This window comes from Astyanax mexicanus, chromosome 4 (assembly GCF_023375975.1).
Source record: "Astyanax mexicanus isolate ESR-SI-001 chromosome 4, AstMex3_surface, whole genome shotgun sequence".
Classification (NCBI taxonomy): Eukaryota; Metazoa; Chordata; class Actinopteri; order Characiformes; family Acestrorhamphidae; genus Astyanax; species Astyanax mexicanus.
Genome location: NC_064411.1, coordinates 12,451,590 through 12,469,787, shown reverse-complemented (window position 1 = coordinate 12,469,787; position 18,198 = coordinate 12,451,590). Strand labels below are relative to the sequence as shown.

At 37.6% G+C, this 18,198-nt stretch overlaps 3 protein-coding genes across 4 annotated transcripts in view; 1 reads left to right on the top strand and 2 right to left on the bottom strand.

Moving 5' to 3' along the window:
- LOC125801339 (zinc finger protein 239-like) overlaps positions 1-18,198 on the top strand; it is a 176,953-nt gene that overhangs the window by 63,735 nt on the left and 95,020 nt on the right. The window lies entirely within an intron of this gene.
- The window catches only part of LOC103040097 (NACHT, LRR and PYD domains-containing protein 12-like), a 128,832-nt gene that overhangs the window by 109,890 nt on the left and 744 nt on the right, over positions 1-18,198 (bottom strand). The window lies entirely within an intron of this gene.
- On the bottom strand, positions 4,391-17,729 carry LOC125801184 (zinc finger protein 271-like). Its single transcript, XM_049477495.1, has 2 exons — positions 17,641-17,729; positions 4,391-9,357 (listed from the first exon to the last, which is right to left on the bottom strand). Exon 2 carries the CDS (start codon positions 9,237-9,239, stop codon positions 7,797-7,799), a length of 1,443 nt encoding a protein of 480 aa, XP_049333452.1. The 5' UTR covers positions 9,240-9,357; positions 17,641-17,729; the 3' UTR covers positions 4,391-7,796.

Genomic DNA, 18,198 nt, shown 5'->3' with positions numbered 1-18,198 from the left:
TAAGCTAAGCATGCTAGTTTGTTGAAGACGACCTTATGCTAACTTTAATATGCAGTTGAGGCGCTGGGGTGCCGCTGTCCTTCATTGAGGTAAATTAATAAAATTTCTTGCGATTGTCTTAGGTAGAAATGCATGAAGTGGTGTTTAATATGCACGAGGTAGAGCTCAGGAAATTTTGTTTCCTTGGAATGTAGATTTGTAAGGCAGTTCTGGTTTAACTTTTTTCTTTCCCGCTCATTTATAGATTTACATGTTTCACATGCGGATGGAGCCATTTTGAGATCCACGATCCCAACCAAGGTAAGGCTTATCTGTATGGCAATGGAAAGTCTTCATCTTAAACAAACAGGTGTATTGCATTAAATCCCGATGTTAAAGGGACATAGGTAGGTAGGTAATTAACTAGGTAGTTTACTTGTGAATCACTAAAGCTGAACTGGGGGTATTTCATGAACATGGTTAAGTGACAATCCTGGCTTGGTTGACCTACAGGAAGGGATAAACCTGCTAAAAGATAGCCCACAGATGTGATTTAGTTAAGAAAATAAGGCATCCAGGCTATTCTATTAGATGATTTACCACTACCTCAAGGTTAAGTTAACATGGTTTACTAGTGACTGTCTTTGGATTAAAAAATGCCTATGTGTTTGGGATTTTCTTTTCTTATTTTCTTTCTTTTGTGCAGAATCAAAATGCTTCAGAGCCCTCAAATGCTGATCCATTGTCTACCTCCCACTGCATCAGGAAGGAGCAAAGGATGGAGTAAATGCAGCGTCAAGTCAGCGATATCCTACATGTTGGAGATAAAGCCGGTAAGATGGGCCTGAATTAGTTATAATGAACCTGGCACTAATGGCAAGCATCCTCTAGTACAGCAAGATAAAAGCCTGTACTTATGCAAGCCGCCTTTTAAAAAAAATATTAGTAGCCTTTTGTAGCCTATTCTACCTATAAACTATCATAGCTTTTATTCAAGATTTTATTTCAAAATGTTGGCAAATGTGAAAAAAGCAAATTAATTAATTTAAAAAGATTTATTTAAAAAATCGTGGGGTGACACGAACCGATTCATAAGTTGAATGTATCGTTACAGTCCTAATAACTGCATCACTAACATTTATTTTGCCTGCACTGTTAATTTTTCAGATGGGAACCAGCATCACTACTCTTCTGCAAACCCCTCGCACTGCCGATGATTCGTCAACTCAAATGAAGCAACCACGCTTGGTGAGCCTTGGAAACCCCAACGCAGGAGTCCAGTACATCATTGTGGCGACAAACGATCATGTTGCAATTCCCCTCCAAGACGAAAGCCTTGCATGCTTCACAAATAACTGTGTGATTCATGTGATTCACAAACAACTGGTGTGAATGGTATACATTTTGGAGAAGACAGGAATATGAAAATGTTCATCTTAAAAACTTTGTAAATGTTTTACTTCTCAGTATGTACACTTGCTGTGATTCTGAAAAGCACTTAATATGATACAAATGCGCAAATTTCAATCTAACTGTAAACTTGGTATTATTTGTACTTTTATTAATTTTTCTACATGGTGACATTTTATGTATTGGCAACTGATGTATGTGTGTGATCAAAAATAAAATTCATGTCGATATGTAATATTGTGTTTGTATATTTTTCTAATTGTAAGCTACTAGGAACAGTTACACAACACGTGTTGATTCACTGTGAAGTAACACAAAAACCTGTTGCAAACATTTACACAAAAGTTATGTTAAATACTGCAACACACAGAATGTGTTAATATTAACAAAAGTTCTGTTGTCCCATTCTGGACATAGAGATGTGTTAAAAAACAACACAAGTTGTGTTATTTTCAACACATGTGTTTTAAGAGTGTAACAACACGTCTCGCAATTGGCCCGAGGGCCGCGAGTGTGAGACCCAGGGGCGCAGATGGACATTTTGAACTGGGGGGACCAAGCTGTAAAATTATATATATATATATATATATATGCTGCAATAAACTTTAGAATAATCACTTTTCTGATCAACACTAGCCATACTGAAACTGTTATTGGTCTGGTATGTCAATATGTCCCCAGTGCCATCTGCGCGCATTCTTACACCATGATGCCAAATCACTGACATCCTACTATTCCATATCACATTGTTTGGTTTTTGAAAAAACGCTGTCATTGTTTTTTGTTTCTTCATTGCTACAGCCTAGGCAAGACCAGGAAGACAATGTTAACATTTTACATCTTATAATTTCAGTTAACAGCGACTGCTTTCTAAAATAACATCATAATAACATCATACATAAAATCAATGGAGAGAGCCGCTGCATGCCTCGGTGCATGCCGGGTTGTTGCGTTTAACGCAGCTCCGCCCTCCGGCTCAACTTTATTCAAATAAATCCGGCCGCCGCACTGTGTCCAGTCCAGCCAATCAGGGAAAAGCAGGCTGCGTCCAGCCAATGAGGGAAGAGCAGGCTGCGTCTTCACACACACACAAGCCTCTTACACACACACACACAGAACAGGCGCCTTTCAACCACAGAAGAGAAGCTGAAAGCGGCAGAATATGGATTTATAGAGCTATAGGTTACAGTGAGGTTGGTAAAAAAATAAAAATATTAAACTTATGACTGTCTACTTCTGTTGCTTCATTTTAATTCAAAAACGAGCAAGGAGATCCAGCGTTGAAAAAAAAAGCCAGTGGACACGTACCGTAAGGAGCTGGTAACTGCCTGTGTCTGTAGTCTACAGGCAGTTACCAGCTCCTTAGAACCCCGGACTTGAGAAGGTGCGTTAAATTTACATTGGAACTGGAACACGGAGCTCCGAACAATGTAACCTCTGGACTGAACGCTTCCTAGTTTAAAAACGAGGGCATTGTGGAACACAGAATTCCACAAACGTACAGTTAATTAAATTAAAACCCCAACGTTTATGCTTGTAGATGGTAGATTTCGGATGAGGTCACTATAATCATCTGCGCCCATGGTGAGACCCCTGCTCTGTAGTGTTTATGCGTCTCATTTTGACCCTGTGGCTATAAAGACTTCCTAAAATCAAACTTGGGTAAAGGGAGGAACTAGAAGAGTTTGTGATACAGGGAGGAAAAAAGGAGGAAAAAAATTGGAGCAAGCCAGAGCTCAGGGTAAAAACTGGCATAAATTTATTTTTATGCAAACTAAGATCCAAAACTGAGTGACTGTAGACAGGTGTTTCAGTCTCATTGTCCAACCCCGGTATGTCCCAAATGTGTCTATAAACTGGGTATAGGATATATATGATATCTCGTTAAATTTTATAAAACATATTTTCTTTTTTTTTGTTTTCAGCTCAGAAAGTCATTTTGTAACGTTTGTAATAATACTTTTAATTATTTTAAGTAATGTCTTTTTTTGCACAGATCTTTCAGACACATCCCATGTAAAAATGTCCCCAGAGCTCGTCAAGCTAGTCATACGGTTAGCTTATTAGAATAGGCAGCAGGGACTTCATTTAACTCACAATAGAAAAAAGGGCAATTCTGTTTATACTCTTTTTCCTAAAGTTCATATTAATACTTGTAAAGGGTTAATCATTTAGTGGGTGTTAACATATGAACAGCTCAGGCATGAGGGATTGTGGTAGCTGCCTACCGTTTCATACACAACCAGTCTATCTCTGCTCTCTCCTACTGGTATGCAGATTAGCTAAGTGTCAAACGGTCAGGTTGTTACCGTCATTTAATGGTCCATATTATGTCAATTTACATTTGAGATTTGTAGGTATAAACATACACATATTCACACACATATTTTTTCACAGTTTATTTTTTCACCTGCATATCCGATTAGCCTAAATTTTACCCTGTATATTTAATTCCCAGCGCCAGAGAGCTTTATTTTGCGTGATAAATATTTCTTAAAACTGCATTGACACTAATGTGGTGACGTGTTTGTGTGTGTTGTGTTGGTACATGTAGATCAGGTGCAGCAGTGCTGCTGGGGTTTTTAAACACAGGGTTCAAACACCTTTTACAAGGTAAAATTCAAGCACTTTCAAGGCCCATTTTCAAGTTTTTTTCAGCACCTTTGAGCAAAGTGGTAAATTAATGATAACGGTGATATCTCAAAACTGCGATTCAGCGATAATCAATATATTGCAAAACTATCCTCCACACTTCACAGCGACTGAGCTACTGAGAAAAAAAACACTTCTATGTAAGTAAATAGCAGGAGTTATGGATTTATTGGTGTCAGTTTCACACAAGTTAAATACCAATGTTCTCAAAATACTGAGTATCTCAACATAATGTGTATCCAATAAATTTCGTTCCACTTCACGATTGAAAGATTATTGATCTACTGTTCGAATTATGATGTATCTGGCATGATACGTCATAAAGAAGAAAAGGAGATCCAGTCCAAAATTGTCGTTCCGTCAGATTTTATTCAAAGAATCTTCTGAGCAAAACAGTTTTTTTGGATACATCAAAAATTGAGTAAAAAGAATATTGAAAAATGAATTGAAATAAAAAGGTGAAAATAAGAGGAAAACCCCAAAGGTGAGAAAAGTTGGGGTTTCCAGAGTTCTCGGCTGTGTGAACAGGACCTGTGGCTCTGTAGTCCCTCTCGGGAGAAGCTCTCCCGCCCAACTCTACTCTTCTTCCTAGACAGAGTCTAATAAAAACAGGCATTCGCCTGGCCTCAGTCTAATAGTGTGTGAGGAGGCTCCTCACACCCCCCGGATCCTGATACTGATAAGCAGTTATTCATCCTATACGTCAGCCGAGAACTCGGTCACCCCAACCTTATCAGACTATAGATTACATGTACAGAAACTCATGGTTCCGCTGGAAAAAATCAATCATGCTAAGTTGCAAGAAAAACGGCCTTGCTTTGAGCACAAGGACACAATATACATACATTCTAAGTCACAATGTGAATCATCATGAATCGTGCTAAATGCTTGAATAACATACTGATTAAGTGAAATGATGATTTAGTTACACACAGATTAACCCTTTAATCAATGAACAATGAACATAGTAAGGCAAAACTCCTCCGTATTCTTACACACTTGTTAATTCTTCACAAAAAACAAACAAAAAAAATCATATATTTATGTTTGAAGCCCAAAATGTGGCAAAAGTTTGAAAAGTTCAAGGGGGGGCCGAATACTTTTGCAAGGCACTGTATATAGTGGTTGCTTGAATGTATGTTTGGCTGTGTACAAAAGCTTTTGGCTAAATGCTTAAGTTGAAAGAATAGATAAGATTGCAGATCTTGCAATATAAAAGCCTTTTATTGAATCACATAGATATGAATATGAGTAAATACATAAGGTGATGTAAAACAACGATAATAGCTGGTACTGGATAAAACAATCAATAAAGTAAATGGATTAGATATTTTTAGTACCTTTAGAGATATAAAAAAACATTTAGCAAAACGATACCAAATAAGGAAAAGATAACAGAGTATATAACTTTAGCAACACAACACAACCAAATATCCCTGTAGATTAACTTGCAGATTTTTAATCAGACTGACTGAACCATAGACCAATGAGAAAACCAGTAGAGCAGGGGTGTCAAACTCATTTTGGCCGAGGGCCACATTGGCATATTGGCTGTCCACTGAGGGCCAGATGTAACTTATAAATGTAATAAAATGTAATAAAATGTAATATAAAATGAATGTAATTACTCCTTAATGTTAAATAACTCTCAATATACTATTTATTCAATCAAATATTACAGTTGCATGGAAAAAATGTTTGCTTGTTGCTCTATTAACATAAATCCTTTTAATTTGTCATGTTATGAAATCCAAAAACTCCATCACTCAAGAACCAAACTAGTCAAGTGAATAGAAATGACATAAAATACTAGTTACATTAACTTTGATCAAAACGTTTGATACTGAAATAAGGCTTAATAAATATAAAATCAAAAATTGTGAGCTGTTAAGAACATGTGATAGATTTAGCATTTCCTCAGATTTAGCAGTTCCTCATACAACCACTAGTCGGAGCTGCAGCAGCAGCAGCACAAGCCCGCAGTCTTTACTCAGTCAGAGCTACAGCCCAGCCACGGGCTACAGGGCTCAGCTGAGCCAGTCTGGAGCGTTTTTACAGTTTTTAAAATTCTTCTGTGTAGAAAATAAAGATTTTAACCCCACTAACCGAATAATACAGCTCTCTACAGTTCATCTTTCAGCCCAAGCAGCTAACAGCAGCAGTTTAGAGCAGCCGTCACGAAGTCACTGCTGGGATTACATTATAAACAGGTCAGTTAGCGCGCTGCTAACCTCAGGATGTTTATAACTACGGAGTTTAGTGAACACACCACGGCTGCAAGGTTAGACTGTTGAAGGCTACTGAAGACTATTAAAGGCTATTAGAGGTTATTGAAAGGGTTATTGGGGGCAGAAATCAGTAAAGGCTGGTTAGATAAGTTATTCACGTCCTCCTCCTTTGCTGAGGTGAAACTGTGACTAGCGCTGTCACAGAGATGTTTATTAACGTCATTAAAACACATTTTGTCAGCTATTGTCTTATAAATATTTACACAGAACTTATATCTCTCCTAACAAGCGTTTATTTTGGTCAGTAACACTCTTCGTAACATAAAAGGCATACCGGTCTTTCGCCTTGAAGCACAGCCGTCCGTCTGCATCAACTTTTCTTTTTCTGGACATTATGGGATAAACGTTTGTATGTCTCAATTCCACCCGCGAAGTTACGCCTTCCCTCCGGCAGGGTTTCCACATCAATGACTACACTGCTGTGTAGTGGCAGTAAGCCGTAACTTCGCGGGTAATACAATCGACAAGCATTGTGGGAAATGTAGTTTTTGGTCAAAGAACGCTTCTGACCTATTTATTATAGACACTAAGATCTTACAAGCTCTCGCTTGGATGTGGCCACATTTGGCCCGCGGGCCTTGTGTTTGACACATGTGCAGTAGAGGGAATCAAGGATCCTGCAGTCTTACTGCTGCATAGCCTGCTGAGTGTTGCTTTCAGTATGGAAACTACAGCTAGATCGTTTTTTTTTTTTTTTTTAACTCTGAAAAGGATTTTGTTGGCCTTTTGTTGCAAGCTAAGAATATTCTCTACTCCTAAGAATACTCTACTCCTTTAAACTACGACATCTAAATTTTAAAAGACTAAGTAATGCTAATCTAACATCTGGAGCAAACACTGGCAGTGCCCTCGCTCCAACTACAAACTACAAACGTGGAGTGGAGGAAAAAATAAAGAAAGTTTTTATATGTAAACAATTGAGAATGTGTTAAGGCTGTAAATGACATAAGTTGACCAAATGATCATTTCCTACTTATGGCAAAGCATATTCAATTTTTAAACCTAAAAATGTCCCAGAATGATAAAATCCTCACTTTTGTTTATTATTAGTTCTAAAGCTAATGCTGAGATTTAATATACGATTTTACTCTGAGCTAGCATCATCGCTTTACTATTTATTCAGCATATCACTGAAAAAATTGTAAAAATGTATGTTCCTAGTTTATGCTGTTAGTGGTACCATTTATGATTCTGTGTGTAAAAACTTCTTAAAACACAACACTAAGTGTTGAAGAGCTCTGCAGGCATTAACTAATGTAGGTATACAAACATACATAAAAACACAGCATGAAATTCAGTAAACATCATCTCTGGATAAGATTCATTTTTCTGAACCTGTAAAAAGCCATTTTTAAATGAAGTTCTTGTAACAGACTGAATATTTTGTGCATGATGAGGTGTTTTTGGCTGTCTGAAAGATTTAAGGTTTGCATTTTTATGGCAGAGGAACAGATTTGGGATACTTTTCTATCTTTTGTGAATGCACTGATGTAATATAAGTTCACTCTGTAAAGTAAAACTCTTCCCACAGTCTGAACAGTGATACGGTTTCTCTCCTGTGTGAATGCGCTGGTGCAGTTTGAGATTACTCTGTTGAGTAAAACTCTTCCCACAGTCGAAACAGTGATACGGTTTCTCTCCTGTGTGAATGCGCTGATGCAGTTTGAGATTACTCTGTGTAGTAAAACACTTATCACAGTCTGAGCAGTAATAAGGTTTCTCTCCTGTGTGAATGCGCTGGTGTATTTTGAGATCACTCTGTCTAGTAAAACTCTTCCCACAGTCTGAGCAGTGATACGGTTTCTCTCCTGTGTGAATGCGCTGATGCAGTTTGAGATTACTCTGTTGAGTAAAACTCTTCCCACAGTCTGAGCAGTGATACGGTTTCTCTCCTGTGTGAATGCGCTGATGCAGTTTGAGATGACTCTGTTGAGTAAAACTCTTCCCACAATCGGAGCAGTGATACGGTTTCTCTCCTGTGTGAATGCGCTGGTGCAGTTTGAGAGTACTCTGTTTAGTAAAACTCTTCCCACAGTCTGAACAGTGATACAGTTTCTCTCCTGTGTGAATGCGCTGGTGTATTTTGAGACTACTCTGATCAGTAAAACTCTTCCCACAATCGGAGCAGTGATACGGTTTCTCTCCTGTGTGAATGCGCTGGTGTCTTTTGAGATGACTCTGTTTAGTAAAACTCTTCCCACAGTCGAAACAGTAATACGGTTTCTCTCCTGTGTGAATGCGCTGATGCAGTTTGAGATTACTCTGTTTAGTAAAACTCTTTCCACAGTCTGAACAGTGATACGGTTTCTCTCCTGTGTGAATGCGCTGATGCAGTTTGAGATTACTCTGTTTAGTAAAACTCTTCCCACAGTCGAAACAGTAATACGGTTTCTCTCCTGTGTGAATGCGCTGATGCAGTTTGAGATTACTCTGTTTAGTAAAACTCTTCCCACAGTCTGAACAGTGATACGGTTTCTCTCCTGTGTGAATGCGCTGGTGTATTTTGAGACTACTCTGTTCAGTAAAACTCTTCCCACAATCGGAGCAGTAATACGGTTTCTCTCCTGTGTGAATGCGCTGGTGATTTTTGAAAAGACCCTGTTGATTAAAACTCTTCCCACAGTCTGAGCAGTGATACGGTTTCTCTCCTGTGTGAATGCGCTGGTGTATTTTGAGACTACTCTGTTCAGTAAAACTCTTCCCACAGTCGGAGCAGTAATACGGTTTCTCTCCTGTGTGAATGCGCTGGTGATTTTTGAGATGACTCTGTTTAGTAAAACTCTTCCCACAGTCGGAGCAGTAATACGGTTTCTCTCCTGTGTGAATGCGCTGGTGTATTTTGAGATCACTCTGTTTAGTAAAACTCTTGACAGGGTGCTGATGTTTCTCCATGTCGGGACTTGGCTCCATCTGTCTGTGAAATGTAGCAACAATTTCTGCGTTTTCAGGAGATTCTTCTGGATGGCTTGTGCTTCACCTCTTTCAGCAGTTTAACACTGTTCTTTATTAAATATCCTGGTTGTTTATTCTGGAAAAACAAAGAAAAAAACTTTTGTGTATTAAAATAAAAGCAGGTCAATTAACCAAAAAGAATTACCTACATTAGTTACACTATATGGAGAAAAATACTGGGACACCTTCATACTACAATAAAGGCTTCAGTACTTTTATCCCATTATAAATTCACAGACATTTTAATATGTAGTTGTATCTTGACTGTCAGCAGGCTGCAGCTGCAAAATGTATGTAGCAGAAACACTGCTGCTGTCCAGCACTGAATACAGTGTTATACTACTACTTTAGTAGTATCACACTTTACACTATAATCCATACTACTAAAACTTGAAGCTCGGCTGCGCTCCGGTCCACACCTAGAACCTCCCGCTATGAAGCCGAGCGGAGCGCAGTGCGGCCGAACCGAGTTCCTCGATTAGGCTCGGCCCTGATGCAGAATTTTAGATTTTAGATGCAGAATGAGCACACCTGATGCTTCCACAAGTGATTAAACAGGAGAGATAGTTGAGGGAGGCAGGTCTAATTCAGTGGTTCGGCTTTCAAAGGTCTGATAAACTTCAGCTTGCTCCCAATTGTGCCGGAAAGTGGAGTTGACTAGCAACGGTAATGCATCTAATCTGTTCCACCACCTCAAGCAGTTTCACTACACACAATATCTTCCTTATTCTGGCTGAAGCACTTATGTAGTTTATGTTGTATCTAAGTTATTTATAGTTGATATAGGTTTGTTTATTTGACGGTGGTATCGTGTTCCTTTTATATAAATGAAGATTTTCTGCATTCTTTATCCTGGATGAGGCACTTTTGTTTTGATCTGTTAAATATGTTTACAAAAGGATAAGAAGCTCTGCCTCTGTTGTAATGTAAAGTTATTTATATTGGTAAAATGTAAATAGGTTATTGGTTTGTGTTTGACAGAGAGTCATGTTTTTATATTGCTACATGCAAATAAAGGTGAGCATTTATTCATTCTGACCATTTTTTAATTTCTAAAGTATTATACAGTTTTTTATGAGAGGAGGCTTTAAAGACAGTAATAGGTACAGATTTCTATTGCAGGGATTCCTAACAGTTTTTCTGAGGCCTTCCAAATATTTATATCGATATCGAAATTATATTGTATCGACCGAAATTAAGGAATGTATCGTGATATAAATTTTGGCCATATCGTCCAGCACTAGCTGTAAATATGTCATACTGCTCTAACAAAGTGTATCTCATTTTATCTTATAAATATCTTTGTAATTTTCTGACTTGCAGTATATCTCTACGCCTCACCTTTTATAATCAAATATTTAGTTTTTCAATACAATAATTTCAGTGACCGGAAGCAGAAAAAGCCTGTATTAAATGTATATGCTTGATGAAGTGTCTCGACCTACCCCTTCCTGTTTTTATGTTCTAGAAATTAGATAATATTACTTTTTTTATTCAGGTGTAGGACCATTTATGGGATAATTTATCTGCATACAATCACAGCTCCAGAAATGATATTAATCTGTTTTAATAAGGCAGTATGCCATAAAATATCGTAAGAAATAATGTTGCCAATATTTTTGAATATCATGAACTATATTACCCTGAAATATGGAGCCATATCACCCACCCCTAATTATCACATTCAGGGTAGTACTTTCTTGCTGAAAAGAAAAATTCACACTGTTTTCATTTCCTATTATATATCTTCTAGAGACATTTTATATATGTTTATGTCCAGTATAATTTATTTTACTTTAATCCTGCATATATGGAGTGCATTATTACCCAGCAAAAAGCTACACATCGGCCCTTCGTGGGCTAAGTGTGGGCACTGTGGGCAGGGGCTAGCCCATTAAAATTCCAAACAGGCCCAACATGGGTTTTCTGTGGGCAGCCTGTTCATTGGCTGGCCCACTCAAATCCTATAAAAGGCCGCTGTGGGCTAGCCTAAACTGGTCCAGTGCATTAATGCTCCTGTAGACCCAGTGTGGGAATTATTTGGACAGCCAACACTTTGATGCGCCCACACAAATCCCAGGCAGGCCCACTGTGGGTCAGCCCACATTCAGCCTGCACCATTTCACACCCTGAAGGGCAAGTGTGGGTTATATGTGGGCAACCCACACTCTGGCATGCCCACACAAATCTCATGCAGAGCCAGTGTGGGTCAGCCCAAATTCAGCCTGCACCATTTCATACCCGGTATGGGTTATATGTCGGCAACCTGCACTTTGGCATGTGCACACAAATCTCATGCAGGGCCACTGTGGGTCAGCCCTAATTCAGCCTGCACCATTTACACACTGTAGGCATTGTGGGTTATATGTGGGCAGCACGCACACATATGTGAGCATGCCCACACAAATCCTATGCTAGGTTACTCTGGGTCAGCCCAAATTTACCATAAAATATTTTACAATCTGAAAGTTTGTGTCATAACAAGTTCATATGAAGGGTATCTGAATATTTTTTATTGTTTTTGTCTGTGAGAGCTAGGTAGATTAGCTAGCTTAGTGGATAGGAGCAACACTGTGTGAAATGTAGTATCAGCTCTGAAAGATTTTCTAAACCAAAAGTGGAGAAAAATCAAGGTACCACAGCAGAGTTGTGCAGAGACCTTTGGAGGGACACACTCACACACACACATAGTAACATCTCATATTTTTCAAGACATATACTGTATAGCTATACATTTTTATTTATAAAAATATTTTTATTTAATATTTTGGATAGCTACGAATTTGCTCCATGGTGCTGATTCATAATCTCACCTTTATTATTGGTAGTGCTGATAATAAATAAATAAAAATATTAAATTATAAATGTTTTTGTGCTTGACTATACACTTTGTGTAAGCCAGCAAGGTTATAAAAGTTACATATTTTTTTATTTTTGCATGTGATATTTAATTGTGAGGATCATGTAACCAACGAATCCACCCCCTCCCCTCCCCCCTCCCTGCACGTGCCTTTACCACAGAGCAACGATCAAGCTTAAAGGCAAAGTCAGTGAGTGACTTTGGTCTGTCAAAGTGACTGAAAGGTAAGTTATAATTTCTGTTCTACTATACGCTTTTCTATTTTTTGCTAAGATATGCTAATGTGGTGCTAATGCAGTTACCACTCTCAGGTTATTGTAGCATTATAAGGGTAGCTATGTCGAAGTTAGCATTGTGCTAAAAAAAAGTTAGCATTGTCCTAAGTTAGAATGAGAATTTACCTCACATTTAAATAACAAGAGGGGCTCCCAAGTTGGCAGCTTATCTCGGCTCTTGGAGAAAGACTGCTGTTAAGTAAGTTAACTTTATATCCAAGTATGTCAACAATAACCAGCTAAGGGAACAATGGCTTGCTAAGAGAAATATTAAGGGAAATGGAAAATGGAAAGATATCCACTTAAGCTAAGGGAAAGATAGCCAGTTAAGCTAAGGGAAAGATATCCACTTAAGCTAAGGGAAAGATAGCCAGTTAAGCTAAGGGAAAGACAGCCAGTTAAGCTAAGGGAAAGATAGCCAGTTAAGCTAAGGGAAAGACAGCCAGTTAAGCTAAGGGAAAGACAGCCAGTTAAGCTAACGGAAAGCTAGCCAGCTAAGCTAACGGAAATATAGCCAGTTAAGCTAAGGGAAAGATATCCAGCTAAGCTAACGGAAATATAGCCAGTTAAGCTAAGGGAAAGATATCCAGCTAAGCTAACGGAAATATAGCCAGCTAAGCTAAGGGAAAGATAGCCAGTTAAGCTAAGGGAAAGATATCATTTTAAAAAGTTTTGGTATTTTTGTGAACCTGATATCGGCCACCTCACATGTTTATAGAATGTAACTACCAGTCACACACAGTGACTGTAAAGGCTATTTATGTTTCACCATGAATAGCCTGAAGAAATTCAAATTCAAATAACTATCACTATATAAGAATCACTGTAATCAAATACAGTCTGCAAATTTCTCTAAAATTAAGCATTGTACATGAAAAGACACTAACAGATGTAGTATTTACCTGACTGCATTCTCATATCTCTATATTATCATTTTAAGAGGCCGTGAGAAGATCAATCATGCCACCACCAAAGGATGCAGAGATCGAGCAGGTTGCAAAGGTTTGGCTTTGGAATGCACGGGACCGTTCAGGTGGACGGAAGCATCGTCTCATGCAGTCTCTTCAAAAAATAGTTAATTTATGATCTATGCTATATTAATGCATAAACAATATTCATTTTTGATATTATGATTAATTATATCTGTTCTATTTATGTAAAGTACATCTATTTTCTCCTTCATTATTATTGCTGTGAGATAAAAACCTTAATGCAAAAACTAATGTTATATTCAATTAGAATTTTTTTTTACTGGTTTGATTGGGATGACATTTTGGTTCCAAGTCTACAAGCAAGAGGAATAAAATTAATAATAGAGATCAGGGGTGGGTTTCCTGAAAGCTTCGTAACGCTAAGAACTTCGTTAACTCGTACTTAAGATTGATCGTTAATTAAAGAGTGTTTCCCAAACCCGTGCATAACTAAAGTACTACGTAAACTCGCTCGCAGATTAACGAGTGCCCTCACCCAGTCGTTATTCTTAAGAGCTTCTTTAGGGGATCTCTACTTGCAGTTCAGCACCTTAAACACCAGGGACCGCCAATTTTGAGGGAGAAAAATTATAGTTTCCCTTGTTAAAGCAATTATATTATGTTACTATTAATTATAATCAATTATATTATATATATAATTATTATTATAATAATTAATATTATTATATTATATTATATTATATTATATTATTTCCCGTGTCTGCGGGTGCTCCGGTTTCCTCCCACAGTCCAAAGTTCAGGCTAATTAGATGTTGGATAAAAATTGCCCCTTAGGTGTGAGTGTGTGAGTGGATGTGCCTGTGTGTCTGTCTGCCCTGCGATGGATTGGCGGCCTGTCCAGGGTGTATACTGCCTTCCCCCCGATGCCGACTGGTATAGACTCCAGCCACCCCCCCCCCCCCCCCGCGACCCTTAACGGATAAAGCGGTTGACGATGAGTGAGTAAGTGAGTGAATGAGTTATATTATATTATATTATATTATATTATATTATATTATATTATATATTATATTATATTATATTATATTATATTATATTATATTATATTATATTATATATTATATTATATATTATATTATATTATATTATATCATATTATATTATAATGCCAACTTTCTCTGTGTAGTCTAACTGGGCATACTGGAATTGACCGATCAAACCCATAAATTATTAAAAATCCAGATTCCTGCAGATGATGCTCACGGTCTAAGCAAAGCTGCAAAGTCACCAAGTCCGTGGATTCTGTAATCAGGCTGTTATGTGGCATACACACACTTATATACACTTCCCACCAGCCCGGGAATTACAGCACAATACAATATATTTCCATGCTATTGGGAAAATTCCTGGTACTGTAGGTCCGGTGCAGGGGACGCCTGCAGTGTCTTTACTCACACCTACACGTATTGTAAAGGGTATCGGTGAATGTGCAGGTAATATTTAATATTATTCTTTATTTAGGTGCTTCTAACCAACATTGTGGCCGTTCATCTGGGCAAACTCTGGGGTGTGTCAGCTCGCAAATATATAAATACCAGTCAAAAGTTGACACGTCTCATTTAATGTGTTTTTTTTTTTACATTGTCGATTAATATTAAAACTATGAAAACAATTAATTGACGCATATGGAATTAACAAAAGTTAACAAAAAGGTGCATGGCCTTTACAATCCCCTGACCTAAACCCAACTGAGATGGTGATTTAGGATGAGCTGGAGCTTTACAGAGTGTGTGTGTGTGTGTGTATATATATATATATACATATATATATATATATATGTATATATATATATATATATACACACACACACACCGGAACATACGTATATGTATTATTATATTATTTTTATATTATTAATAATTATAATAATAATAAATTAATATTATTATCAATATTACTATTAATAAAATGAACAAATGAATTTCCCCTGTGGGGATTAATAAAGTATCTATCTATCTATCTAATAATATTAGTACAATATCTATTAATATAATATATATATATTAACAATAATAGTTTTAAAAAAGTAAAAAAAGTTTAATGTTTATTAAACATTTATATATAAACATATGACTTATTTATTTAGCCATATGTATCTGTAGGAGTATTTTATTAATGCCAAAGTACATCCTTTTGTAATTTAAATTTCAAAATATGTATAATATTGATGATTACAACACTTTTTTACATTTTTAGGGTGTAATACTGAATAAATACTGCATAATAATCGATATTTGTGGATCGATTGAGTGCGCTGTTTCAGGGGAGGATTCAACAAAGACGTTCTTTAACCTCCTTTGTTAATTTTCACGTTGCGAAGCTCTTTGGGAAACACTCGCAGAACTGGCTCGTTCTTTACTCACGTCATTCGTTAGTTCGTTCGTTATTCGCTAAGGTTGTTCGTTTTCGGGAAACCCACCCCAGAGGCTTTGTTCCAGTAGCAATAATAGTATCAGTTTATTATTCATCTACTACATCAGTCTAGTGCATTTAAGTATTTATTCAAGAATATGATTTGCTGTTTTTATTGATGTTTATATATATATAATTTAAGTTGTATAATTCTTTGTTATTTTGTATTATGTTTGATATTTATATCATACTGTTTATTATAAATACTGTTTTTGCAAATGGAGATATTTATGCAGTACATGTTTATCTACATGATAAAATATAAATTTGGGATTTATTATTAAGTAATTTACTTAAATAATGTTGTGTGTTGTTTATATTTCATACATGATACTTTGTAATAAATTAATTAATTTACTATACACTTTAAATTGTGTTATTTGTATAATTGTTTTACAGCCAGTTGCAAAAAATGTCAAAGTGCCAATAGCACAGCTTTAAATTTTCTTCCTTGAAAAGTGTTCTCTGTTCAATATTGCACAGTTCTAAAAATTTGGGGCCACAATTGGTTTTCCACTGAGGGCATGAGTCAGTGTGTGTGTGTGTGTGTGTTAGAGCTCTGCAAATCTCTGTTGGCCCAATGGGCCAATGCTTTGGTGTTGATTTTGCATAGAGGAGTATATCTTCGCTGGCCAAATGTGGGCTGCCTGAAAAGGGCCCACGCCGTGGGGCCGACGCTATACTGGTGAGCAAATTTCCATTGGCCCAATGTGGGCTGCCTGAAATGGGCCGACACCATGGTGCTGGTGCCGTCCCGATGAGCAAATCTCCGTTGGCCCTAAGTGGGCTGCCCATATGGGGGCGATACTGCACCGACGTGCAAATCCCCAATGGTCCGATTTGGGCTGCCCATATGGGGCCGATGGCGTGGGGCCGATACCGCACCAACGTGCAAGTCCCCAATGGTCCGATTTGGGCTGCCCATATGGGGCCGATGGCGTGGGGCCGATACCGCACCGATGTGCAAATTCCCCATGGCCCGATGTGGGCTGCCCATACGGGGCCGATGTGTTGGCCCACATTGGGCCCTCATTGGCCCAGTGTGGGCATGTTTGCTGGGGTGCCTAGCATAGCCTAGCCAAATCTAACCTAGCCTAGCCTAGCCTATCTGGCTACGTGCCTGTGTAATTACGTCATCACGCACAGACATAGCTCAGCTACGGAGACTGTGTTCAACTCTGGGGCGAGCTTACACCAGTAAAAAATGCCTGTCCGTGTAAATAATACATATCGATATACCACAAAAATGATGTCCCCATTATTGAAACATTTCTTATCGCGATAAATACAGATATCAAATTATTGTCCAGGCCTAGAATAGAACAAGTCTTTCTTCATTCCACAGCTTTAATATCAAACCCAGTCACTTCCATCTGATCTATATAAATGCAGCACATCAGGATTTCCTCATTTCTAATACTAATGTAAACCCAGACAGCGTGTGGTAAAATCCGAGACGGATCCTCACAATGGATCTGGTCCAAAGATCACTTTCACTACAGACTAATCCGATCCAGATTTTGAGCAAATCGTCACTTTTATGTTAAAAAATATGGACCATATTTTTTAACTAAATATGCAACCACCTAGCAACAGCATAATATCACTACAGCAACCACCTAATACTGTTACTGTTACTGTTTGTTAAGCGTTTCTCTGTGTTTAAATACAGCACAGGGTTCTGACTCTGGTCTAGGAGAAACTCTGTTCTCAATATTTTAAAACTGTAAAATATGCAGATCACAGCTCCAGGATTAGAGCTGAAACCATTAAAATACAAAACTACTTTACATATTAAACCCATCACTTAATTTACTCACTTTAGGACAGGAGGTCCTCCTCCACTGCTGGAGTTCTGAAGATCCATCATTTACTCTTCTTCATTCACACACAGCTGAACACTGCCGACACCGACCCCTGAGAACAGATCAGCCGTTACAATAAAACCTTTATTCTTACAATAATGACATTATCATCAGAACTGCATTAAACAAAACCTGATAAACTAACAAAACAAAACAAACAGAGAACGATACATAACAGTGTGATTTACCCTCATTACACATTATTCTACAGATTACAGAAACATTTACTGTTATTATAATTATTATAATTAAATTATTATTAGTAATATTACTGCATTACACAACATTATAAATATACACACAGTTCTATTATAATTAATATTATTATTATTATGTTACTGAATCAGAATAGAGAGATTATTTAAGTATAATATAAAACAGCAGGATTAAAAACACTAACACACCACGTGATCTTGAGCTCCGTTGCTCCCCCTGCTGGTTAAACAGCGCTACTGCATATAAACACGCCTTTATAGCAGTTCCGGTTTTTTTATCTCCCCAACAGATCAAAGC

Excerpts from the sequence above, each read along its gene's own strand:
- LOC125801184 (XM_049477495.1), bottom strand. The coding sequence starts at position 9,239 with ATGGAGCCAAGTCCCGACATGGAGAAACATCAGCACCCTGTCAAGAGT.